Raw genomic sequence first — 23,100 nt, 5'->3', positions numbered from 1 at the left:
TATCTCCAAGTTTGCAGATGACACTAAGCTGGGTGGTGGTGTGAGCTGTGAGGAGGATGCTCAGAGGCTGCAGGGTGACTTGGACAGGTTAGGTGAGTGGGCAAATGCATGGCAGATGCAGTATAATGTGGATAAATGTGAGGTTATCCACTTTGGGGGCAAAAACATGAAGGCAGAATATTATCTGAATGGCGACGGAATAAGAAAAGGGGAGGTACAACGAGACCTGGGTATCATGGTACATCAGTCATTGAAAGTTGGCATGCAGGTACAGCAGGCGGTTAAGAAGGCAAATGATATGTTGGCCTTCATAGCGAAAGGATTTGAGTATAGGAGCAGGGAGATCTTACTGCAGTTGTACAGGACCTTGGTGAGACCTCACCTGGAATATTGTGTTCAGTTTTGGTCTCCTAACCTGAGGAAGGACATTCTTGCTATTGAAGGAGTGCAGCGAAGGTTCACCAGACTGATTCCCGGGATGGCAGGACTGACATATGAAGAAAGACTGGATCGACTGGGCTTGTATTCACTGGAATTTAGAAGGATGAGAAGGGATCTCATTGAAACATATAAAATTATGACGGGATTGGACAGGTTAGATGCAGGAAGAATGTTCCTGATGTTGGGGAAGTCCAGAACCAGAGGTCACAGTCTAAGGATAAGGGGTAAGATATTTAGGACCGAGATGAGGAGAAACTTCTTCACCCAGAGAGTGGTGAACCTGTGGAATTCTCTACCGCAGAAAGTTGTTGGGGCCAGTTCGTTAGATATATTTAAAAGGGAGTTAGATGTGGCCCTTACGGCTAAAGGGATCAAGAGGTATGGAGAGAAAGCAGGAAAGGGGTACTGAGGGAATGATCAGCCATGATCTTATTGAATGGTGGTGCAGGCTCGAAGGGCCGAATGGCCTGCTCCTGCACCTATTGTCTATGTTTCTCTGTTAACAGCAAACACACTTAAAAATAAAATACTTCGTTATCTGAGAAGCGCATTGGAACTTGCCCAGCTGCTGAAAGGCGCACCAGAAATGGGAAAGTTTTTTAAACGCTGTGAGCAATATATTAGCGAGAGAAATGTGATTACTGAGGAATCGGGGAGAGTGCTTTAAGGAGTTACACCCTTCCAGGAAAGCCTGCTGCCATGTCATGGTGGAGACTGATAAGGGACTGGAGAGAGAACCTGCTCTGGTGCACACACTGGACTCCAATTCATCGACGGAGCCATTGCAGGACAGAGCATCAGACCCGAGAGAGTGCAGCAAGGTCGTGGGTCAGGATCAGGGCCTCTTCATAACCTCAAGGCCATGGTGGTCTCCAGGAGATTGATCTGGGCGATCATCGTGACATGTGTGTCCATGGAGGGAGCTGGTAAGATTGTCAGCTTGACCAGAGTGAGGTTCTCAGGGTATCAGAGTGCAGTAATTGTCAGCTTCCTCATTTACTCTGTATGTAACCACCTGTACCTGCCCTGGGAGTGTTTGATGGGACAGTGTAGAGGGAGCTTTACTCTGTATCTAACCCCCTGTACCTGCCCTGGGAGTGTTTGATGGGACAGTGTAGAGGGAGCTTTACTCTGTATCTAACCCTCTGTACCTGCCCTGGGAGTGTTTGATGGGACAGTGCAGAGGGAGCTTTACTCTGTATCTAACCCCCTGTACCTGCCCTGGGAGTGTTTGATGGGACAGTGTAGAGGGAGCTTTACTCTGTATCTAACCTCCTGTACCTGCCCTGGGAGTGTTTGATGGGGACAGTGTAGAGGGAGCTTTACTCTGTACCTAACCCCCTGTACCTGCCCTGGGAGTGTTTGATGGGACAGTGTAGAGGGAGCTTTACTCTGTATCTAACCCCCTGTACCTGCCCTGGGAGTGTTTGATGGGACAGTGTAGAGGGAGCTTTACTCTGTATCTAACCCCCTGTACCTGCCCTGGGAGTATTTGATGGGACAGTGTAGAGGGAGCTTTACTCTGTATCTAACCCTGTGCTGTACCTGTCCTGGGAGTGTTTGATGGGGACAGTGTCGAGGGAGCTTTACTCTGTATCTAACCCCCTGTACCTGCTCTGGGAGTGTTTGATGGGATAGTGTAGAGGGAGCTTTACTCTGTATCTAACCCCCTGTACCTGCCCTGGGAGTGTTTGATGGGAAAGTGTAGAGGGAGCTTTACTCTGTATCTAACCTCCTGTACCTGCCCTGGGAGTGTTTGATGGGACAGTGTAGAGGGAGCTTTACTCTGTACCTAACCCCCTGTACCTGCCCTGGGAGTGTTTGATGGGGACAGTGTAGAGGGAGCTTTACTCTGTATCTAACCCTGTGCTGTACCTGTCCTGGGAGTGTTTGATGGGGACAGTGTAGAGGGAGCGTTACTCTGTATCTAACCCCCCTGTACCTGCCCTGGGAGTGTTTGATGAGACAGTGTAGAGGGAGCTTTACTCTGTATCTAACCCCGTGCTGTACCTGCCCTGGGAGTGTTTGCTGGGACAGTGTAGAGGGAGCTTTATTCTGTATCTAACCCCCTGTACCTGCCCTGGGAGTGTTTGATGGGACAGTGTGGAGGGAGCTTTACTCTGTATCTAACCCCCTGTACCTGCCCTGAGAGTTTTTGATGGGACAGTGTAGAGGGAGCTTTACTCTGTATCTAACCCCCTGTACCTGCCCTGGGAGTGTTTGATGGGACAGTGTAGAGGGAGCTTTACTCTGTATCTAATCCCGTGCTGTACCTGCCCTGGGAGTGTTTGATGGGACAATGTTTGGGAGCTTTAATCTGTATCTAACCCCCTGTACCTGCCCTGGTAGTGTTTGATGGGACAGTGCAGAGGGAGCTTTACTCTGTATCTAACCCCCTGTACCTGCCCTGGGAGTGTTTGATGGGACAGTGTAGAGGGAGCTTTACTCTGTATCTAACTCCCTGTACCTGCCCTGGGAGTGTTTGATGGGACAGTGTAGAGGGAGCTTTACTCTGTATCTAACCCCCTGTACCTGCCCTGGGAGTGTTTGATGGGACAGTGTAGAGGGAGCTTTACTCTGTATCTAACCCCCTGTACCTGCCCTGGGAGTGTTTGATGGGACAGTGTAGAGGGAGCTTTACTCTGTATCTAACCCCCTGTACCTGCCCTGGGAGTGTTTGATGGGACAGTGTAGAGGGAGCTTTACTCTCTATCTCACTACTTTGTATCTGACGTGTGATTGCTTTATGATGATACAGTGTATCAGGAATATTCATGTGTCCCGATCCCCAGGAATATCTGGGAGCCAGTGGTAGCCAAATCCAATGACATTGCAAAGCCAATGTTACAATCACAAGGAATGGGATTGAAGTTTGGAACCAGCAGTCTGAGTTACCCATTCAATGACAAGACTTTGACTGATGTAGTCACTGCATAGATACATTCAACATGACAGATACCACATTCTAACACCGATACTCCATAGACAACCAGAGAAATTTACAGCACAGAGGGAGGCCATTCGTCCCATCGTGTTCGTGTTGTGCCGGCCGACCAAGAGCTACCCAGCCTAATCCCACTTTCCCGCTCTCGGTCCGTAGCCCTGCAGGTTACAGCACTTCAAGTGTACATCCAAATGTGGTGAGGGTTTCTGCCTCTACCCCCCTTTCAGGCAGTGAGTTCCCCCCCAGACCCCCACCACCCTCTGGGTGATGACATTTCCCCTCAAACCCCCTCTAAACCTCCCCCCAATTACTTTCAATCCACGCCCCCTGGTTGTTGACCCCTCTGCCCAGGGAAACAGGTCCGTCCTATCCACTCTATCCAGGCCCCTCATCATTTTATACACCTCAATCAGGTCTCCCCTCAGCCTCCTCTGTTCACGGGTGGTTCAGACCATAGTCCAATTCTCCAACTCCAGCCGCTCCCCAACACTTGTCCGACTTTTACAACAACAAGTTGAATTTATATGGAGCCTGTAATGTACTGAAACGTCCCAAGATGCTTCACAGAAGCAATTATCGAATAAACTTTGACAGCAAGCCACATGTTAATCTTTGGACAGGTAATCTTGGTCGAAGAGATCGGTTTTTAAGAACATCAGAAATAGGAGCAGCAGTTGGCCATTCGGCCCCTTGAGCCTGCTCCGCCATTTAATACCATCATGGCTGATCCGATAATGGACTCAGCTCCACTTCCCCGCCTGCTCCCCATAACCCTTCACTCCCTTATCGCTCAAAAATCTGTCTATCTCCACCTTAAATATATTCAATGACCCAGCCTCCACAGCTCTCTGGGGCAGAGAATTCCACAGATTTACAACTCTCAGAGAGAAGAAATTCCTCCTCATCTCAGTTTTAAATGGGCAGCCCCTTATTCTGAGACTGTGCCCCCTAGTTCTAGTCTCCCCCATCAGTGGAAACATCCTATCTGCATATATCCTGTCCAGTCCCCTCAGAATCTGATACATTTCGATAAGATCACCTCTCATTCTTCTAAACTCCAATGAGTAGAGGCCCAACCTCCTCAACCTTTCCTCATAAGTCAGCCCCTTTATCTCAGGAATCAACTGAGTGAACCTTCTCTGAACTGCCTCCAATGCAAGTATATCCCTCCTTAAATAATGATGTTGACAGCAGAGCTGCATTTAAGGGGGAAACTGTAGAAGCCTCCTCTCAACAGACATTGATGACGAGATCCAACACCGCCTCCAGTGCGCCAGTGCAGCCTTCGAGGAAAAGAGTGTTTGAAGACCAGTACCTCAAATCCACCACCGAGCTCCTGGTCTACAGGGCTGTAGTAATACCCGCCCTCCTGTATGGCTCAGAGACATGGACCATGTACAGTAGACACCTCAAGTCGCTGGAGAAATACCACCAACGCTGTCTCCGCAAGATCCTGCAAATCCCCCGGGAGGACAGACGCACCAACGTTAGCGTCCTCGACCAGGCCAACATCCCCAGTATCGAAGCACTGACCACACTCGACCAGCTCCGCATGTCCCCCAGACACGAGACTCCCCAAAGCAAGCGCTCTACTCGGAACTCCTTCACGGGCAAACGGGCCAAAGGTGGGCAGAGGAAACGTTACAAGGGACCACCCTCAAAGCCTCCCTGATAAAGTGCAACATCCCCACCGACACCTGGGAGTCCCTGGGCCCAAAGACCAGTCCGCCCTAAGTGGAGGGAGTGCATCCGGGAGGGCGCTGAGCACCTCGAGTCTCGTCGCCGAGAGCGTGCAGAAACCAAGCGCAGGCAGCGGAAGGAGCGTGCGGCAAACCAGTCCCACCCTCCCCTTCCCTCAACGTCTATCTGTCCCACCCTCCCCTTCCCTCAACGTCTATCTGTCCCACCCTCCCCTTCCCTCAACGTCTATCTGTCCCACCCTCCCCTTCCCTCAACGTCTGTCTGTCCCACCTGTGACAGGGACTGTGGTTCCCGTATTGGACTGTTCAGCCACCTCAGGACTCGTGTTAAGAGTGGAGGCAAGTCTTCCTCGATTCCGAGGGACTGCCTATGAATAGAAACACACGGGGGAGAAAGGAATAGAAGGATATGGGGAAGGAGGGAGATGGAGAGGGTGAGGGAGAAGGCTCGTGGGGAGCTTAAACACCGGCCTGTGTCTGTGCAATTGTCGCCAATGTAAGACAGCGTAGTGTTGCAAGGAACAACAGGCCCTGATCACACAAGGCAGGCTGATTGCTAAATGTTCCAGTGGCTGGGGCCTCTCATCGAGTCAGCCATGCACAGATGGTTGAAGGCGACTTCGCAACATTTCAAACAGGCTCACGCACACGATATATCACCAATATCAGGAAGCGAAAGACAGTCTTGCGTTCATATAGAGCCTTCAATCAGCTCAGGACGTGCCAAAGCGCCTCACAGCCAATGAAGCACTTTTTCCAAGTGTGCTCGCTGTTGTAATGTGGGAAAAGCCAATTTGCGCACAGCAAGATTCCACACACAGCCAATGTGATAATGACCCAGATCGTCTGTTTTTCGTGATGTTGGTTGTGGGATAAATATTGGCCCCAGGACACCGGGGAGAACTCCCCCTGCTCTTCTTCCAAATAGTGGCCCCGGGATCCTTTACATCCACCCGAGAGCTCCCTCAGTACTGCCCCTCCGACAGTGCGGCGCTCCCTCAGTACTGCCCCTCCGACAGTGCGGTGCTCCCTCAGTACTGCCCCTCCAACAGTGCGGTGCTCCCTCAGTACTGCCCCTCCGACAGTGCGGTGCTCCCTCAGTACTGCCCCTCCGACAGTGCGGCACTCCCTCAGTACTGCCCCTCCGACAGTGCGGCGCTCCCTCAGTACTGCCCCTCCGACAGTGCGGCACTCCCTCAGTACTGCCCTTCCGACATTGCGGCGCTCCTTCAGTACTGCCCCTCCGACAGTGCAGCACTCCCTCAGTACTGCCCCTCCGACAGTGCGGCGCTCCCTCAGTACTGCCCCTCCGACAGTGCGGCACTCCCTCAGTACTGCCCCTCCAACAATGCGGTGCTCCCTCAGTACTGCCCCTGTGACAGTGCGACGCTCCCTCAGTACTGCCCCTCCGACAGTGCGGCACTCCCTCAGCACTGCTCCTCCGACAGTGCGGCGCTCCCTCAGTACTGCCCCTCCGACATTGCGGCGCTCCCTCAGTACTGCCCCTCCGACAGTGTGGCGCTCCCTCAGTACTGCCCCTCCGACAGTGCGGCACTCCCTCAGTACTGCCCCTCCGACAGTGCGGCACTCCCTCAGTACTGCCCCTCTGACAGTGCGGTGCTCCCTCAGTACTGCCCGTCATCTTAGGGAGGAGAGAGAGGCGGAGAGGTTTAGGGAGGGAGTTCCAGACCTTGGGGCCCAGGCAGCTGACGGTACGGCCACCGATGGTGGAGCGATGTGAATCAGGGATGGTCAGGAGGGCAGAATTAGAGGGGTTGAGCGGTGAGAGGGTGTTGCAGAGATAGGGAGGGTAGTAGGGGCTGGAGGAGGTTACAGAGATAGGGAGGGGTGTCGGGGCTGGAGGGGGTTACAGAGATAGGGAGGGGTGTAGGGGCTGGAGGAGGTTACAGAGATAGGGAGGGGTGTCGGGGCTGGAGGGGGTTACAGAGATAGGGAGAGGTGTAGGGGCTGGAGGAGGTTACAGAGATAGGGAGGGGTGTAGGGGCTGGAGGGGGTTACAGAGATAGGGAGAGGTGTAGGGGCTGGAGGAGGTTACAGAGATAGGGACGGGTGTAGGGGCTGGAGGAGGTTACAGAGAGAGGGAGGGGTGTAGCGGTAGGAGGGGGTTACAAAGATAGGGAGGGGTTTAGGGGCTGGAGGATGTTACAGAGATAGGGAGTGGTATAGTGACTGGAGAGGGTTACAGAGATAGGGCGGGGTTTAGGGGCTGGAGGGGGTTACAGAGATAGGGAGGGCTGTAGGGACTGGAGGGGGTTACAGAGATAGGGTGGGGTGCAGGGGCTGGAGAAGGGTACAGAGATAGGGAGGGGTGTAGGGGGTGGAGGGGAGTGCCCTGGGAGTGTTTGATGGGACAGTGTAGAGGGAGCTTTACTCTGTATCTAACCCCCTGTACCTGCCCTGGGAGTGTTTGATGGGACAGTGTAGAGGGAGCTTTACTCTGTATCTAACCCCCTGTACCTGCCCTGGGAGTGTTTGATGGGACAGTGTAGAGGGAGCATTACTCTGTATCTAACCCCCTGTACCTGCCCTGGGAGTGTTTGATGGGACAGTGTAGAGGGAGCTTTACTCTGTATCTAACCCCCTGTACCTGCCCTGGGAGTGTTTGATGGGACAGTGTAGAGGGAGCTTTACTCTGTACCTAACCCCCTGTACCTGCCCTGGGAGTGTTTGATGGGGACAGTGTAGAGGGAGCTTAACTCTGTATCTAACCCTGTGCTGTACCTGTCCTGGGAGTGTTTGATGGGGACAGTGTAGAGGGAGCGTTACTCTGTATCTAACCTCCTGTACCTGCCCTGGGAGTGTTTGATGGGACAGTGTAGAGGGAGCTTTACTCTGTATCTAACCCCGTGCTGTACCTGCCCTGGGAGTGTTTGCTGGGACAGTGTAGAGGGAGCTTTACTCTGTATCTAACCCCCTGTACCTGCCCTGGAAGTGTTTGATGGGACAGTGTGGAGGGAGCTTTACCCTGTATCTAACCCCCTGTACCTGCCCTGGGAGTTTTTGATGGGACAGTGTAGAGGGAGCTTTACTCTGTATCTAACCCCCTGTACCTGCCCTGGGAGTGTTTGATGGGACAGTGTAGAGGGAGCTTTACTCTGTATCTAATCCCGTGCTGTACCTGCCCTGGGAGTGTTTGATGGGACAATGTAGAGGGAGCTTTAATCTGTATCTAACCCCCTGTACCTGCCCTGGTAGTGTTTGATGGGACAGTGCAGAGGGAGCTTTACTCTGTATCTAACCCCCTGTACCTGCCCTGGGAGTGTTTGATGGGACAGTGTAGAGGGAGCTTTACTCTGTATCTAACTCCCTGTACCTGCCCTGGGAGTGTTTGATGGGACAGTGTAGAGGGAGCTTTACTCTGTATCTAACCCCCTGTACCTGCCCTGGGAGTGTTTGATGGGACAGTGTAGAGGGAGCTTTACTCTCTATCTCACTACTTTGTATCTGACGTGTGATTGCTTTATGATGATACAGTGTATCAGGAATATTCATGTGTCCCGATCCCCAGGAATATCTGGGAGCCAGTGGTAGCCAAATCCAATGACATTGCAAAGCCAATGTTACAATCACAAAGAATGGGATTGAAGTTTCGAACCAGCAGTCTGAGTTACCCATTCAATGACAAGACTTTGACTGATGTAGTCACTGCATAGATACATTCAACACGACAGATACCACATTCTAACACCGATACTCCATATACAACCAGAGAAATTTATAGCACAGAGGGAGGCCATTCGGCCCATCGTGTTCGTGTTGTGCCGGCCGACCATGAGCTACCCAGCCTAATCCCACTTTCCAGCTCTCGGTCCGTAGCCCTGCAGGTTACAGCACTTCAAGTGTACATCCAAATGTGGTGAGGGTTTCTGCCTCTACCACCCTTTCAGGCAGTGAGTTCCCCCCCAGACCCTCACCACCCTCTGGGTGAAGACATTTCCCCTCAAACCCCCTCTAAACCTCCCCCCAATTACTTTCAATCCACGCCCCCTGGTTGTTGACCCCTCTGCCCAGGGAAACAGGTCCGTCCTATCCACTCTATCCAGGCCCCTCATCATTTTATACACCTCAATCAGGTCTCCCCTCAGCCTCCTCTGTTCACGGGTGGTTCAGACCATAGTCCAATTCTCCAACTCCAGCCGCTCCCCAACACTTGTCCGACTTTTACAACAACAAGTTGAATTTATATGGAGCCTGTAATGTACTGAAACGTCCCAAGATGCTTCACAGAAGCAATTATCGAATAAACTTTGACAGCAAGCCACATGTTAATCTTTGGACAAGTAATCTTGGTCGAAGAGATCGGTTTTTACGAACATAAGAAATAGAAGCAGGAGTTGGCCATTCGGCCCTTCGAGCCTGCTCCACTATTTAATATGATCATGGTTGATCCGATCATGGACTCAGCTCCACTTCCCTGCCCACTCCCCATAACCCTTCACTCCCTTATCGCTCAAAAATCTGTCTATCTCCACCTTAAATATATTCAATGTCCCGGCCTCCACAGCTCTCTGGGGCAGAGAATTCCACAGATTTACAACCCTCTGAGAGAAGAAATTCCTCCTCATCTCAGTTTTAAATGGGCGGCCCCTTATTCTAAGACCATGCCCCCTAGTTCTAGTCTCCCCCATCAGTGGGAACATCCTCTCTGCATCCTCCTTGTCGAGTCCCCTCATAATCTGATACGTTTCGATAAGATCACCTCTCATTCTTCTGAATTCCAATGAGTAGAGGCCCAACCTCCTCAACCTTTCCTCATAAGTCAACCACCTCATCCCCGGAATCAACCGAGTGAACCTTCTCTGAACTGCCTCCAATGCAAGTATATCCCTCCTTAAATAATGATGTTGACAGCAGACCTGCAGTTAAGGGGGAAACTGTAGAAGCCTCCTCTCAACAGACATTGATGACGAGATCCAACACCGCCTCCAGTGCGCCAGTGCAGCCTTCGAGGATAAGAGTGTTTGAAGACCAGGCCCTCAAATCCACCACTGAGCTCATGGTCTACAGGGCTGTAGTGATACCCGCCCTCCTGTATGGCTCAGAGACATGGACCATGTACAGTAGACACCTCAAGTCGCTGGAGAAATACCACCAACGATGTCTCCGCAAGATCCTGCAAATCTCCCGGGAGGACAGACGCACCAACATTAGCGTCCTCGACCAGGCCCAACATCCCCAGCATCGAAGCACTGACCACACTCGACCAGCCCCGCTGGGCAGGGCCACATTGTCCGCATGTCCCCCAGACACGAGACTCCCCAAAGCAAGCGCTCTACTCGGAACTCCTTCTCAGGCAAACGGGCCAAAGGTGGGCAGAGGAAACGTTACAAGGGACCACCCTCAAAGCCCCCCTGATAAAGTGCAACATCCCCACCGACACCTGGGAGTCCCTGGGCCCAAAGACCAGTCCGCCCTAAGTGGAGGGAGTGCATCCGGGAGGGCGCTGAGCACCTCGAGTCTCGTCGCCGAGAGCGTGCAGAAACCAAGCGCAGGCAGCGGAAGGAGCGTGCGGCAAACCAGTCCCACCCTCCCCTTTCCTCAACGTCTATCTGTCCCACCCTCCCCTTCCCTCAACGTCTATCTGTCCCACCCTCCCCTTCCCTCAATGTCTGTCTGTCCCACCCTCCCCTTCCCTCAACGTCTGTCTGTCCCACCCTCCCCTTCCCTCAACGTCTATCTGTCCCACCCTCCCCTTCCCTCAACGTCTGTCTGTCCCACCCTCCCCTTCCCTCAACGTCTATCTGTCCCACCCTCCCCTTCCCTCAACGTCTATCTGTCCCACCTGTGACAGGGTCTGTGGTTCCCGTATTGGACTGTTCAGCCACCTCAGGACTCGTGTTAAGAGTGGAGGCAAGTCTTCCTCGATTCCGAGGGACTGCCTATGAATAGAAACACACGGGGGAGAAAGGAATAGAAGGATGTGGGTAAGGAGGGAGATGGAGAGGGTGAGGGAGAAGGCTCGTGGGGAGCTTAAACACCGGCCTGTGTCTGTGCAATTGTCGCCAATGTAAGACAGCGTAGTGTTGCAAGGAACAACAGGCCCTGATCACACAAGGCAGGCTGATTGCTAAACGTTCCAGTGGCTGGGGCCTCTCATCGAGTCAGCCATGCACAGATGGTTGAAGGCGACTTCGCAACATTTCAAACAGGCTCACGCACACGATATATCACCAATATCAGGAAGCGAAAGAGAGTCTTGCATTCATATAGAGCCTTCAATCAGCTCAGGACGTGCCAAAGCGCCTCACAGCCAATGAAGCACTTTTTCCAAGTGTGCTCGCTGTTGTAATGTGGGAAAAGCCAATTTGCGCACAGCAAGATTCCACACACAGCCAATGTGATAATGACCCAGATCGTCTGTGTTAGTGATCTTGGTTGAGGGATAAATATTGGCCCCAGGACACCGGGGAGAACTCCCCCTGCTCTTCTTCCAAATAGTGGCCCCGGGATCTTTTACATCCACCCGAGAGCTCCCTCAGTACTGCCCCTCCGACAGTGCGGTGCTCCCTCAGTACTGCCCCTCCGACAGTGCGGCGCTCCCTCAGTACTGCCCCTCCGACAGTGCGGTGCTCCCTCAGTACTGCTCCTCCGACAGTGCGGTGCTCCCTCAGTACTGCCCCTCCGACAGTGCGGCGCTCCCTCAGTACTGCCCCTCCGACAGTGCGGTGCTCCCTCAGTACTGCTCCTCCGACAGTGCGGTGCTCCCTCAGTACTGCCCCTCCGACAGTGCGGTGCTCCCTCAGTACTGCCCCTCCGACAGTGCGGTGCTCCCTCAGTACTGCCCGTCATCTTAGAGAGGAGAGAGAGACGGAGAGGTTTAGAGAGGGAGTTCCAGACCTTGGGGCCCAGGCAGCTGACGGTACGGCCACCGATGGTGGAGCGATGTTAATCAGGGATGGTCAGGAGGGCAGAATTAGAGGGGTTGAGCGGTGAGAGGGTGTTGCAGAGATAGGGAGGGGCGTAGTGGCTAGAAGGGGTTACAGATATAGGGAGGGTATTAGGGGCTGGAGTTGTTTACAGAGATAGGGAGGGGTGTAGGGGCTGGAGAAGGATACAGAGATAGGGAGGGGTGTCGGGGCTGGAGGGGGTTACAGAGATAGGGAGGGGTGTATGGGCTGGAGGAGGTTACAGAGATAGAGAGGGGTGCAGGTGCTGGAGGAGGTTACAGAGAGAGGGAGGGGTGTAGCGGTAGGAGGGGGTTACAGAGATAGGGAGGGGTTTAGGGGCTGGAGGAGGTTACAGAGATAGGGAGGGGTGTAGTGACTGGAGAGGGTTACAGAGATAGGGAGGGATTTAGGGGCTGGAGGGGGTTACAGAGATAGGGAGGGCTGTAGGGACTGGAGGGGGTTACAGAGATAGGGTGGGGTGCAGGGGCTGGAGAAGGGTACAGAGATAGGGAGGGGTGTAGGGGGTGGAGGGGGTTACAGAGATAGGGAGAGGTGTAGGGACTGGAGGAGGTTACAGAGATAGGGAGAGGTGTAGGGACTGGAGGAGGTTACAGAGATAGGGAGGGGCGAGGGACTTGGAGGAGGTTACAGAGACAGGGAGAGGTGTGGGGCTGGAGGAGGTTACAGAGATAGGGAGGTGTTTAGGGGCTGGAGTGGGTTACAGAGATAGGGAGGGGTGTAGGGACTGGAGGGGGTTACAGAGATAGGGAGGGGTGTATGGGCTGGAGGGGGTTACAGAGATAGGGAGGGGTGTAGGGGCTGGAGGAGGGTACAGAGATAGGGAGGGGTGAAGGGGCTGGATGGGGTTACAGAGATAGGGAGGGGTGTAGGGGCTGGAGGAGGTTACAGAGATAGGGAGGGGTGTAGGGGCTGGAGGAGGTTACAGAGATAGGGAGGGGCGAGGGCCTTGGAGGAGGTTACAGAGATAGGGAGAGGTGTGGGGCTGGAGGAGGTTACAGATATCGGAAGGGGTGTAGGGGCTGTAGGAGGTGACAGAGATAGGGAGGGGTGTAGGGGCTGGAGGAGGTTACAGAGATAGGGAGGGGTGTAGGGGCTGGAGGAGCTTGCAGAGATAGGGATGGGAGTAGCGGTAGGAGCGGGTTACAGAGATAGGGAGGGGTTTAGGGGCTGGAGGAGGTTACAGAGGTAGGGAGGGGAGTAGGGGCTGGAGGAGGTTACAGAGATAGGGAGGAGTGTAAGTGCTGGAGGAGGTTACCGAGATCGGGAGGGGTGTAGCGACTGGAGAGGGTTACAGAGATAGGGAGGGGTGTAGGGGCTGGAGGGGGTTACAGAGATAGGGAGAGGTGTAGGGGCAGGAGAAGATTACAGAGATAGGGAGGGGTGTAGGGGCTGAAGGGGGTTACAGAGATAGGGAGGGGTGTAGGGGCTGGAGGGGGTTACAGAGATAGGGAGGGGTGTAGGGGCTGGAGGAAGTTACCGAGATAGGGAGGGGTGTAGCGACTAGAGTGAGTTACAGAGATAGGGAGGGATTTAGGGGCTGGAGGAGGTTACAGAGATAGGGAGGGGTGTAGGGACTGGAGGGGGTTACAGAGATAGGGTAGGGTGTAGGGGCTGGAGGAGGTTACAGAGATAGGGTGTGGTGTAGGGGCTGGAAGAGGTTACAGAGATAGGGAGGGGTGTAGCGGCTGGAGGAGGTTACAGGGATAGGGAGGGGTGTAGGGGCTGGAGGTGGTTACAGAGATAGGGAGGGGTGTAGGGGCTGGAGGATGTGATAGAGATAGGGAGGAGTGTAGGGGCTGGAGGAGGTTACAGAGATAGGGAGGGGTGTAGGGGCTGGATGAGGTTGCAGAGATAGGGAGGGGTGTAGGGGCTGGAGGTGGTTACAGAGATAGGGAGGGGTGTAGGGGCTGGAGGAGGTTACAGAGATAGGGAGGGGTGTAGGGGCTGGAGGAGGTTACAGAGATAGGGAGGTGTGCAGGTGCTGGAGGAGGTTACAGAGAGAGGGAGGTGTGTAGCGGTAGGAGGGGGTTACAGAGATAGGGAGGGGTTTAGGGGCTGGAGGGGTTACAGAGATAGGGAGGGATGTAGTGGCTGGAGGAGGTTACAGAGATAGGGAGGGGTGTCGGGGCTGGAGGGGGTTCCAGAGATAGGGAGGGGTGGGCTTTAGGAGGTTACAAAGATAGGGAGGGGTGTAGGGGCTGGAGAAGGTTACAGAGATAGGGAGGGGTGTAGGAGCTGGAGGAGGTTACAGAGATAGGGAGGGGTATAGGGGCTGGGGGAGGTTACAGAGATAGGGAGGTGTGTTGGGGCTGTAGGAGGTTACAGAGATAGGGAGGTGTGTAGGGGCTGGAGGAGGTTACAGAGATAGGGAGGTGTGCAGGGGCTGGAGGAGGTTACAGAGAGAGGGAGGTGTGTAGCGGTAGGAGGGGGTTACAGAGATAGGGAGGGGTTTAGGGGCTGGAGGGGTTACAGAGATAGGGAGGGGTGTAGTGGCTGGAGGGGGTTACAGAGATAGGGAGGTGTGTAGGGGCTGGAGGAGGTTACAGAGATAGGGAGGTGTGCAGGGGCTGGAGGAGGTTACAGAGAGAGGGAGGTGTGTAGCGGTAGGAGGGGGTTACAGAGATAGGGAGGGGTTTAGGGGCTGGAGGGGTTACAGAGATAGGGAAGGGTGTAGTGGCTGGAGGAGGTTACAGAGATACGGAGGGGTGTAGGGGTCTGGAGGAGGTTACAGCGATAGGGAGGGGTGTAGGGGCTGGAGGGGGTTACAGAGATAGGGAGGGGTGTAGCGGCTGGAGGAGGATACAGAGATAGGGAGGGGTGTAGGGGATGGAGGTGGTGACAGAGATAGGGAGGGGTGTAGGGGCTGGAGGAGGTTACAGGGATAGGGAGGGGTGTAGGGGCTGGAGGTGGTTACAGAGATAGGGAGGGGTGTAGGGGCTGGAGGATGTGACAGAGATAGGGAGGAGTGTAGGGGCTGGAGGAGGTTACAGAGATAGGGAGGGGTGTAGGGGCTGGATGAGGTTACAGAGATAGGGAGGGGTGTAGGGGCTGGAGGTGGTTACAGAGATAGGGAGGGGTGTAGGGGCTGGAGGGGGTTACAGAGATGGGGAGGGGTGTCGGGGCTGGAGGAGGTTACAGAGATAGGGAGGGAGCGGGGTTCGAGGGCCATGGAGGATTTGAAAACAAGGAGGATTAAATTGACCTCACCTAACTGCTTCTCTCTCCCCTCAGGTACAATGACCACACCAATGACGGTGCTCAGTGACACAACTTTAGTGACAGCTGTCAGTACACCTGGGGTCTCGACCACACTCACTGCTGACCATTCAGTCCTCCTGGGTAAGCACGACCTCGGTCATTGTTGCTTCCTTCACCGCTGCAGGGTCGGAGGGGTCTGGGAGTCTCTCAGACAGAAGGATAAGAAAATAAGACTCGCATTTTTACAGTGCCCTTCCTGGCAACCAGAACTTCTACATCCAGCTGAGAGAGCGGATAGGGAGGGGGGTAGGGGCTGGTGGTGATTACAGAGATAGGGAGGGGTTTAGGGGCTGGAGGAGGTTACAGAGATAGGGAGGGGTGTAGGGGTTGGAGGGGGTTACAGAGATAGGGAGGGGTGTAGGGGTTGGAGGGGTTACAGAGATAGGGAGGGGTGTAGGGGTCTGGAGGAGGTTACAGAGATAGGGATGGTTGTAGGGGTTGGAGGAGGTTACTTAGATAGGGAGGGGTGTAGGGGTTGGAGGGGGTTACAGAGATAGGGAGGGGTGTAGGGGTCTGGAGGAGGTTACAGAGATAGGGATGGTTGTAGGGGTTGGAGGAGGTTACTTAGATAGGGAGGGGTGTAGGGGCTGGAAGAGGTTACAGAGATAGGGAGAGGTGTAGGGGCTGGAGGAGTGCACAGAGATATGGAGGGGTGTAGGGGCTCGAGGGGGTGACAGAGATAGGGAGGGGTGTAGGGGCTGGAGGAGCTTACAGAGATAGGGACGGGTGTCGGGGCTGGAGGGAGTTACAGAGCTAGGGAGGAGTGTAGGGGCTGGAGGAGGTTACAGAGATAGGGAGGGGTGTAGGGGCTGGATGAGGTTACAGAGATAGGGAGGGGTGTAGGGGCTGGAGGTGGTTACAGAGATAGGGAGGGGTGGAGGGGCTGGAGTTGTTACAGATATAGGGAGGGGTGTTGTGTCTGGAGGGGTTTACAGAGATAGGGAGGGGTGTAGGGGCCGAAGGTGGTTACAGAGATAGGGAGGGATGTAGGGGCTGGAGGAGGTTACAGAGATAGGCAGGGGTGTAGGAGCTGGAGGAGGTTACAGAGATAGGGAGGGGTGTAGGGGCTGGAGGGGTTTAGAGAGATAGGGAGGGGTGTAGGGGCTGGAGGAGGTTACAGAGATAGGGAGGGGTGTAGGGGCTGGAGGAGGTTACAGAGATAGGGAGGGATTTAGGGGCTGGAGGATGCTACAGAGATAGGGACGGGTGTAGGGGCTGAAGGAGGTTACAGAGATAGGGAGGGGTGTAGGGGCTGAAGGAGGTTACAGAGATAGGGAGGGATTTAGGGGCTGGAGGATGTTACAGAGATAGGGAGGGGTGAAGGGGCTGGAGGGGGTTATAGAGATAGGGAGGGGTGTAGGGGCTTGAGGGGGTTACAGAGATAGGGACGGGCGAGGGCCTTGGAGGAGGTTACAGAGATAGGGAGGGGTGTAGAGGCTGGAGGGGGTTACAGAGATAGGGAGGGGCGAGGGCCTTGGAGGAGGTTACAGAGATAGAGAGGGGCGAGGGCCTTGGAGGAGGTTACAGAAATAGGGAGGGGTGTAGGTGCTGGAGGAGGTTACAGAGATAGGGAGGGGTGTAGGGGCTGGAGGAGGTTACAGAGATAGGGAGGGGTGTAGGGGCTGGAGGACGGTACAGAGATAGGGAGGGGTGTAGCGACTGGAGAGGGTTACAGAGATAGGGAGGGGTGTAGGGTCTGGAGGAGGTTACAGAGATAGGGAGGTGTGTAGGGTCTGGAGGAGGTTACAGAGATAGGGAGGGGTGTAGGGTCTGGAGGAGGTTACAGAGATAGGGTCGGGTGTAGGGTCTGGAGGAGGTTACAGAGATAGGGAGGGGTGTAGGGGCTGGAGGAGGTTACAGAGATAGGGAGGGGCGAGGGCCTTGGAGGAGGTTACAGAGATAGGGAGAGGTGTGGGGCTGGAGGAGGTTACAGATATCGGGAGGGGTGTAGGGGCTGCAGGAGGTGACAGAGATAGGGAGGGGTGTAGGGGCTGGAGGAGGTTACAGAGATAGGGAGGGGTGTAGGGGCTGGAGGAGGTTGCAGAGATAGGGAGGGGTGTAGCGGTAGGAGCGGGTTACAGAGATAAGGAGGGGTTTAGGGGCTGGAGGAGGTTACAGAGGTAGGGAGGGGAGTCGGGGCTGGAGGAGGTTATAGAGATAGGGAGGAGTGTAAGTGCTGGAGGAGGTTACCGAGATCGGGAGGGGTGTAGCGACTGGAGAGGGTTACAGAGATAGGGAGGGATTTAGGGGCTGGAGGGGGTTACAGAGATAGGGAGGGGTGTAGGGGCTGGAGGGGGTTACAGAGATAGGGAGAGGTGTAGGGGCAGGAGAAGATTACAGAGATAGGGAGGGGTGTAGGGGCTGAAAGGGGTTACAGAGATAGGGAGGGGTGTAGGGGCTGGAGGGGGTTACAGAGATATGGAGGGGTGTAGGGGCTGGAGGAAGTTACCGAGATAGGGAGGGGTGTAGCGACTAGAGTGAGTTACAGAGATAGGGAGGGATTTAGGGGCTGGAGGAGGTTACAGAGATAGGGAGGGGTGTAGGGACTGGAGGGGGTTACAGAGATAGGGTAGAGTGTAGGGGCTGGAGGAGGTTACAGAGATAGGGAGGGGTGTAGGGGCTGGAAGAGATTACAGAGATAGGGAGGGGTGTTGGGGCTGGAGGAGGTTACAGGGATAGGGAGGGGTGTAGGGGCTGGAGGTGGTTACAGAGATAGGGAGGGGTGTCGGGGCTGGAGGATGTGACAGAGATGGGGAGGAGTGTCGGGGCTGGAGGAGGTTACAGAGATAGGGAGGGGTGTAGGGGCTGGATGAGGTTACAGAGATAGGGAGGGGTGCAGGTGCTGGAGGAGGTTACAGAGAGAGGGAGGTGTGTAGCGGTAGGAGGGGGTTACAGAGATAGGGAGGGGTTTAGGGGCTGGAGGGGTTACAGAGATAGGGAGGGATGTAGTGGCTGGAGGAGGTTACAGAGATAGGGAGGGGTGTAGGAGCTGGAGGGGCTTCCAGAGATAGGGAGGGGTGGGCTGTAGGAGGTTACAAAGATAGGGAGGGGTGTAGGGGCTGGAGAAGGTTACAGAGATAGGGAGGGGTGTAGGAGCTGGAGGAGGTTACAGAGATAGGGAGGGGTGTAGGGGCTGTAGGAGGTTACAGAGATAGGGAGGGGTGTTGGGGCTGTAGGAGGTTACAGAGATAGGGAGGTGTGCAGGGGCTGGATGAGGTTACAGAGAGAGGGAGGTGTGTAGCGGTAGGAGGGGGTTACAGAGATAGGGAGGGGTCTAGTGGCTGGAGGGGGTTACAGAGATAGGGAGGGGTGTAGGGGCTGGAGGAGGTTACAGAGATAGGGAGGTGTGTAGGGGCTGGAGGGGGTTACAGAGATAGCGAGGGGTATAGGGGCTGGAGGGGTTTACAGAGATAGGGAGGGGTCCAGTGGCTGGAGGGGGTTACAGAGATAGGGAGGGGTGTAGTGGCTGGAGGGGGTTACAGAGATAGGGAGGGGTGTAGGGGCTGGAGGATGTGACAGAGATAGGGAGGAGTGTAGGGGCTGGAGGAGGTTACAGAGATAGGGAGGGGTGTAGGGGCTGGATGAGGTTACAGAGATAGGGAGGGGTGTAGGGGCTGGAGGTGGTTACAGAGATAGGGAGGGGTGTAGGGGCTGGAGGATGTGACAGAGATAGGGAGGAGTGTAGGGGCTGGAGGAGGTTACAGAGATAGGGAGGGGTGTAGGGGCTGGAGGGGGTTACAGAGATAGGGAGGGGTGTAGGGGCTGGAGGGGGTTACAGAGATAGGGAGTGGTGTAGGGGCCGGAGGGGGTTACAGAGATAGGGAGGGAGCGGGGTCGAGGGCCATGGAGGATTTGAAAACAAGGAGGATTAAATTGACCTCACCTAACTGCTTCTCTCTACCCTCAGGTACAATGACCACACCAATGACGGTGCTCAGTGACACAACTTTAGTGACAGCTGTCAGTACACCTGGGGTCTCGACCACACTCACTGCTGACCATTCAACCCTCCCGGGTAAGCACGACCTCGGTCATTGTTGCTTTGTTCACTGCTGCAGGGTCGGAGGGGTCTGGGAGTCCCTCAGACAGAAGGATATGAAAATAAGACTCACATTTTTACAGTGCCCTTCCTGGCAACCAGAACTTCTATATCCAGCTGAGAGAGCGGATAGGGAGGGGTGTAGGGACTGGAGGGGGTTACAGAGATAGGGAGGGGTTTAGGGGCTGGAGGGGGATACAGAGATAGGGAGGGGTTTAGGGGCTGGAGGGGGATACAGAGATAGGGCGGGATGTAGGGGCTGGAGGGGGTTACAGAGATAGCGAGGGGTAGAGTGGCTGGAGGGGTTTACAGAGATAGGGAGGGGTGTAGTGGCTGGAGGAGGTTACAGAGATAGGGAGGGGTGTAGGGGCCGGAGGGGGTTACAGAGATAGGGAGGGAGCGGGGTTCGAGGGCCATGGAGGATTTGAAAACAAGGAGGATTAAATTGACCTCACCTAACTGCTTCTCTCTCCCCTCAGGTACAATGACCACACCAATGACGGTGCTCAGTGACACAACTTTAGTGACAGCTGTCAGTACACCTGGGGTCTCGACCACACTCACTGCTGACCATTCAACCCTCCCGGGTAAGCACGACCTCGGTCATTGTTGCTTTGTTCACTGCTGCAGGGTCGGAGGGGTCTGGGAGTCCCTCAGACAGAAGGATATGAAAATAAGACTCCCATTTATACAGTGCCCTTCCTGACGACCGGAACTTCTACATCCAGCTGAGAGAGCGGATAGGGAGGGGGGTCGGGGCTGGAGGTGATTACAGAGATAGGGAGGGGTGTAGGGGTTGGAGGGGGTTACAGAGATAGGGAGGGGTGTAGGGGTCTGGAGGAGGTTACAGAGATAGGGATGGTTGTAGGGGTTGGAGGAGGTTACTTAGATAGGGAGGGGTGTAGGGGCTGGAGGAGGTTACAGAGATAGGGAGCGGTGTAGGGGCTGGAGGAGGTTATAGAGATAGGGAGGGGTATTGGGGCTGTAGGAGGTTACAGAGATAGGGAGGGATGTAGGGGCTGGAGGAGGTTACAGAGATAGGGAGGGGTGTAGGGCCTGGAGGAGGTTACAGAGATAGGGAGGGGTGTCGGGACTGGAGGGGTTTACAGAGATAGGGAGGGGTGTAGGGGCTGGAGGAGGTTACTTAGATAGGGAGGGGTGTAGGGGCTGGATGGTGTTACAGAGATAGGGAGGGGTGTAGGGGCTGGAGGAGGTTACAGAGATAGGGAGGGGTGTAGGGGCTGGAGGGAGTTACAGAGCTAGGGAGAGGTGTTGGAACTGGAGGTGGTTAAAGAGATAGGGAAGTGTTGTAGGGGTTGGAGGAGGTTACTTAGATAGGGAGGGGTGGAGGGGCTGGAGGAGGTTACTTAGATAGGGAGGGGTGGAGGGGCTGGAGTTGTTACAGATATAGGGAGGGGTGTAGGCGCTGGAGGAGGTTACAGAGATAGGGAGGGGTGTAGGGGCTGAGGCGGTTACTGAGATACGGAGGGGTGTAGGGGCTGGAGGAGGTTACAGAGATCGGGACAAGTGTAGGGGCTGGAGGGGGTTACAGAGATAGGGAGGGGTGTAGGGGCTGAAGGGGGTTACAGTGATAGGGAGGGGTGTAGGGGCTGGAGGGGTTTAGAGAGATAGGGAGGGGTGTAGGGGCTGGAGGAGGTTACAGAGATAGGGACGGGTGTAGGGGCTGGAGGAGGTTACAGAGATAGGGAGGGGTGTAGGGGCTGAAGGAGGTTACAGAGATAGGGAGGGGTGTAGGGGCTGAAGGAGGTTACAGAGATAGGGAGGGATTTAGGGGCTGGAGGATGTTACAGAGATAGGGAGGGGTGAAGGGGCTGGAGGGGGTAATAGAGATAGGGAGGGGTGCAGGGGCTTGAGGGGGTTACAGAGATAGGGAGGGGCGAGGGCCTTGGAGGAGGTTACAGAGATAGAGAGGGGCGAGGGCCTTGGAGGAGGTTACAGAAATAGGGAGGGGTGTAGGTGCTGGAGGAGGTTACAGATATAGGGAGGGTTGTAGGGGCTGGAGGAGGTTACAGAGATAGGGAGGGGTGTAGGGGCTGGAGGGGGTTACAGAGATAGGGAGGGGCGAGGGCCTTGGAGGAGGTTACAGAGATAGAGAGGGGCGAGGGCCTTGGAGGAGGTTACAGAAATAGGGAGTGGTGTTGGTGCTGGAGGAGGTTACAGAGATAGGGAGGTGTGTAGGGGCTGGAGGAGGTTACAGAGATAGGGAGGGGTGTAGCGACTGGAGAGGGTTACAGAGATAGGGAGGGGTGTAGGGTCTGGAGGAGGTTACAGAGATAGGGAGGGGTGTAGGGTCTGGAGGAGGTGACAGAGATAGGGTGGGGTGTAGGGTCTGGAGGAGGTTACAGAGATAGGGAGGGGTGTAGGGGCTGGAGGGGGTTACAGAGATAGGGAGTGGTGTAGGGGCTGGAGGTGGTTACAGAGATAGGGAGGGAGCGGGGTTCGAGGGCCATGGAGGATTTGAAAACAAGGAGGATTAAATTGACCTCACCTAACTGCTTCTCTCTCCCCTCAGGTACAATGACCACACCAATGACGGTGCTCAGTGACACAACTTTAGTGACAGCTGTCAGTACACCTGGGGTCCCGACCACACTCGCTGCTGACCATTGAACCCTCCCGGGTAAGCACGTCCTCGGTCATTGTTGCTTTGTTCACTGCTGCAGGGTCGGAGGGGTCTGGGAGTCCCTCAGACAGAAGGATAAGAAAATAAGACTCCCATTTATACAGTGCCCTTCCTGGCGACCAGAACTTCTACATCCAGCTGAGAGAGCGGATAGGGAGGGGGGTAGGGGCTGGAGGTGGTTACAGAGATAGGGAGGGGTGTCGGGGCTGGAGGGGGTTACAGAGATAGGGAGGGGGGTAGGGGCTGGAGGTGGTTACAGAGATAGGGAGGGGTGTAGGGGCTGCAGGAGGTTACAGAGATAGGGAGGGTTGCAAGGGCTGGAGGAGGGTACAGAGATGGGGCGGGGTGTAGGGTCTGGAGGGGGTTACAGAGATAGGGAGGGGTGTAGGGGCTGGAGGAGGTTACAGAGATGGGGAGGGGTGTAGGGGCTGGAGAAGGTTACAGAGATAGGGAGAGGTGTAGGGGCTGGAGGAGGTTACAGAGATAGGGAGGGGTGTTGGGGCTGGAGGATGTTACAAAGATAGGGAGGGGTGTAGGGGCTGGTGCAGGTTACAGAGATAGGGAGGGGTGTTGGGGCTGTAGGAGGTTACAGAGATAGGGAGGGGTGTAGGGGCTGGATGGGGTTACAGAGATAGGGAGGGGTGTAGGGGCTGGAGGAGGTTACAGAGATAGGGAGGGGTGTAGGGGCTCGAGGGGGTGACAGAGATAGGGACGGGTGTAGGGGCTGGAGGGAGTTACAGAGCTAGGGAGAGGTGTTGGAACTGGAGGTGGTTAAAGAGATAGGGAAGTGTTGTAGGGGTTGGAGGAGGTTACTTAGATAGGGAGGGGTGTTGGGGCTGGAGGAGGTTACTTAGATAGGGAGGGGTGGAGGGGCTGGAGGGGGTAATAGAGATAGGGAGGGGTGTAGGGGCTTGAGGGGGTTACAGAGATAGGGAGGGGCGAGGGCCTTGGAGGAGGTTACAGAGATAGAGAGGGGCGAGGGCCTTGGAGGAGGTTACAGAAATAGGGAGGGGTGTAGGTGCTGGAGGAGGTTACAGATATAGGGAGGGGTGTAGGGGCTGGAGGAGGTTACAGAGATAGGGAGGGGTGTAGGGGCTGGAGGGGGTTACAGAGATAGGGAGGGGCGAGGGCCTTGGAGGAGGTTA

The 23,100-nt window shown here is 55.1% G+C and overlaps 1 protein-coding gene across 1 annotated transcript; it reads left to right on the top strand.

Annotated features, from left to right (window-relative positions):
- The first annotated feature begins 1,188 nt into the window (after nucleotides 1-1,188).
- LOC139245653 (hepatitis A virus cellular receptor 1-like) lies at nucleotides 1,189-21,853 on the top strand. Its single transcript, XM_070871232.1, has 5 exons — nucleotides 1,189-1,367; nucleotides 15,246-15,353; nucleotides 19,180-19,287; nucleotides 19,791-19,942; nucleotides 21,845-21,853. The coding sequence occupies exons 1-5, from the start codon at nucleotides 1,304-1,306 to the stop codon at nucleotides 21,851-21,853; spliced, it is 441 nt and encodes a 146-aa protein (XP_070727333.1). The 5' UTR covers nucleotides 1,189-1,303.
- The last annotated feature ends 1,247 nt before the right edge of the window (nucleotides 21,854-23,100 follow it).

This window comes from Pristiophorus japonicus, unplaced genomic scaffold, assembly GCF_044704955.1.
Source record: "Pristiophorus japonicus isolate sPriJap1 unplaced genomic scaffold, sPriJap1.hap1 HAP1_SCAFFOLD_228, whole genome shotgun sequence".
NCBI lineage: Eukaryota > Metazoa > Chordata > Chondrichthyes > Pristiophoridae > Pristiophorus > Pristiophorus japonicus.
Note: the sequence above shows the minus strand (reverse complement) of the source record. Positions and strands in the feature narration are given on the sequence as shown.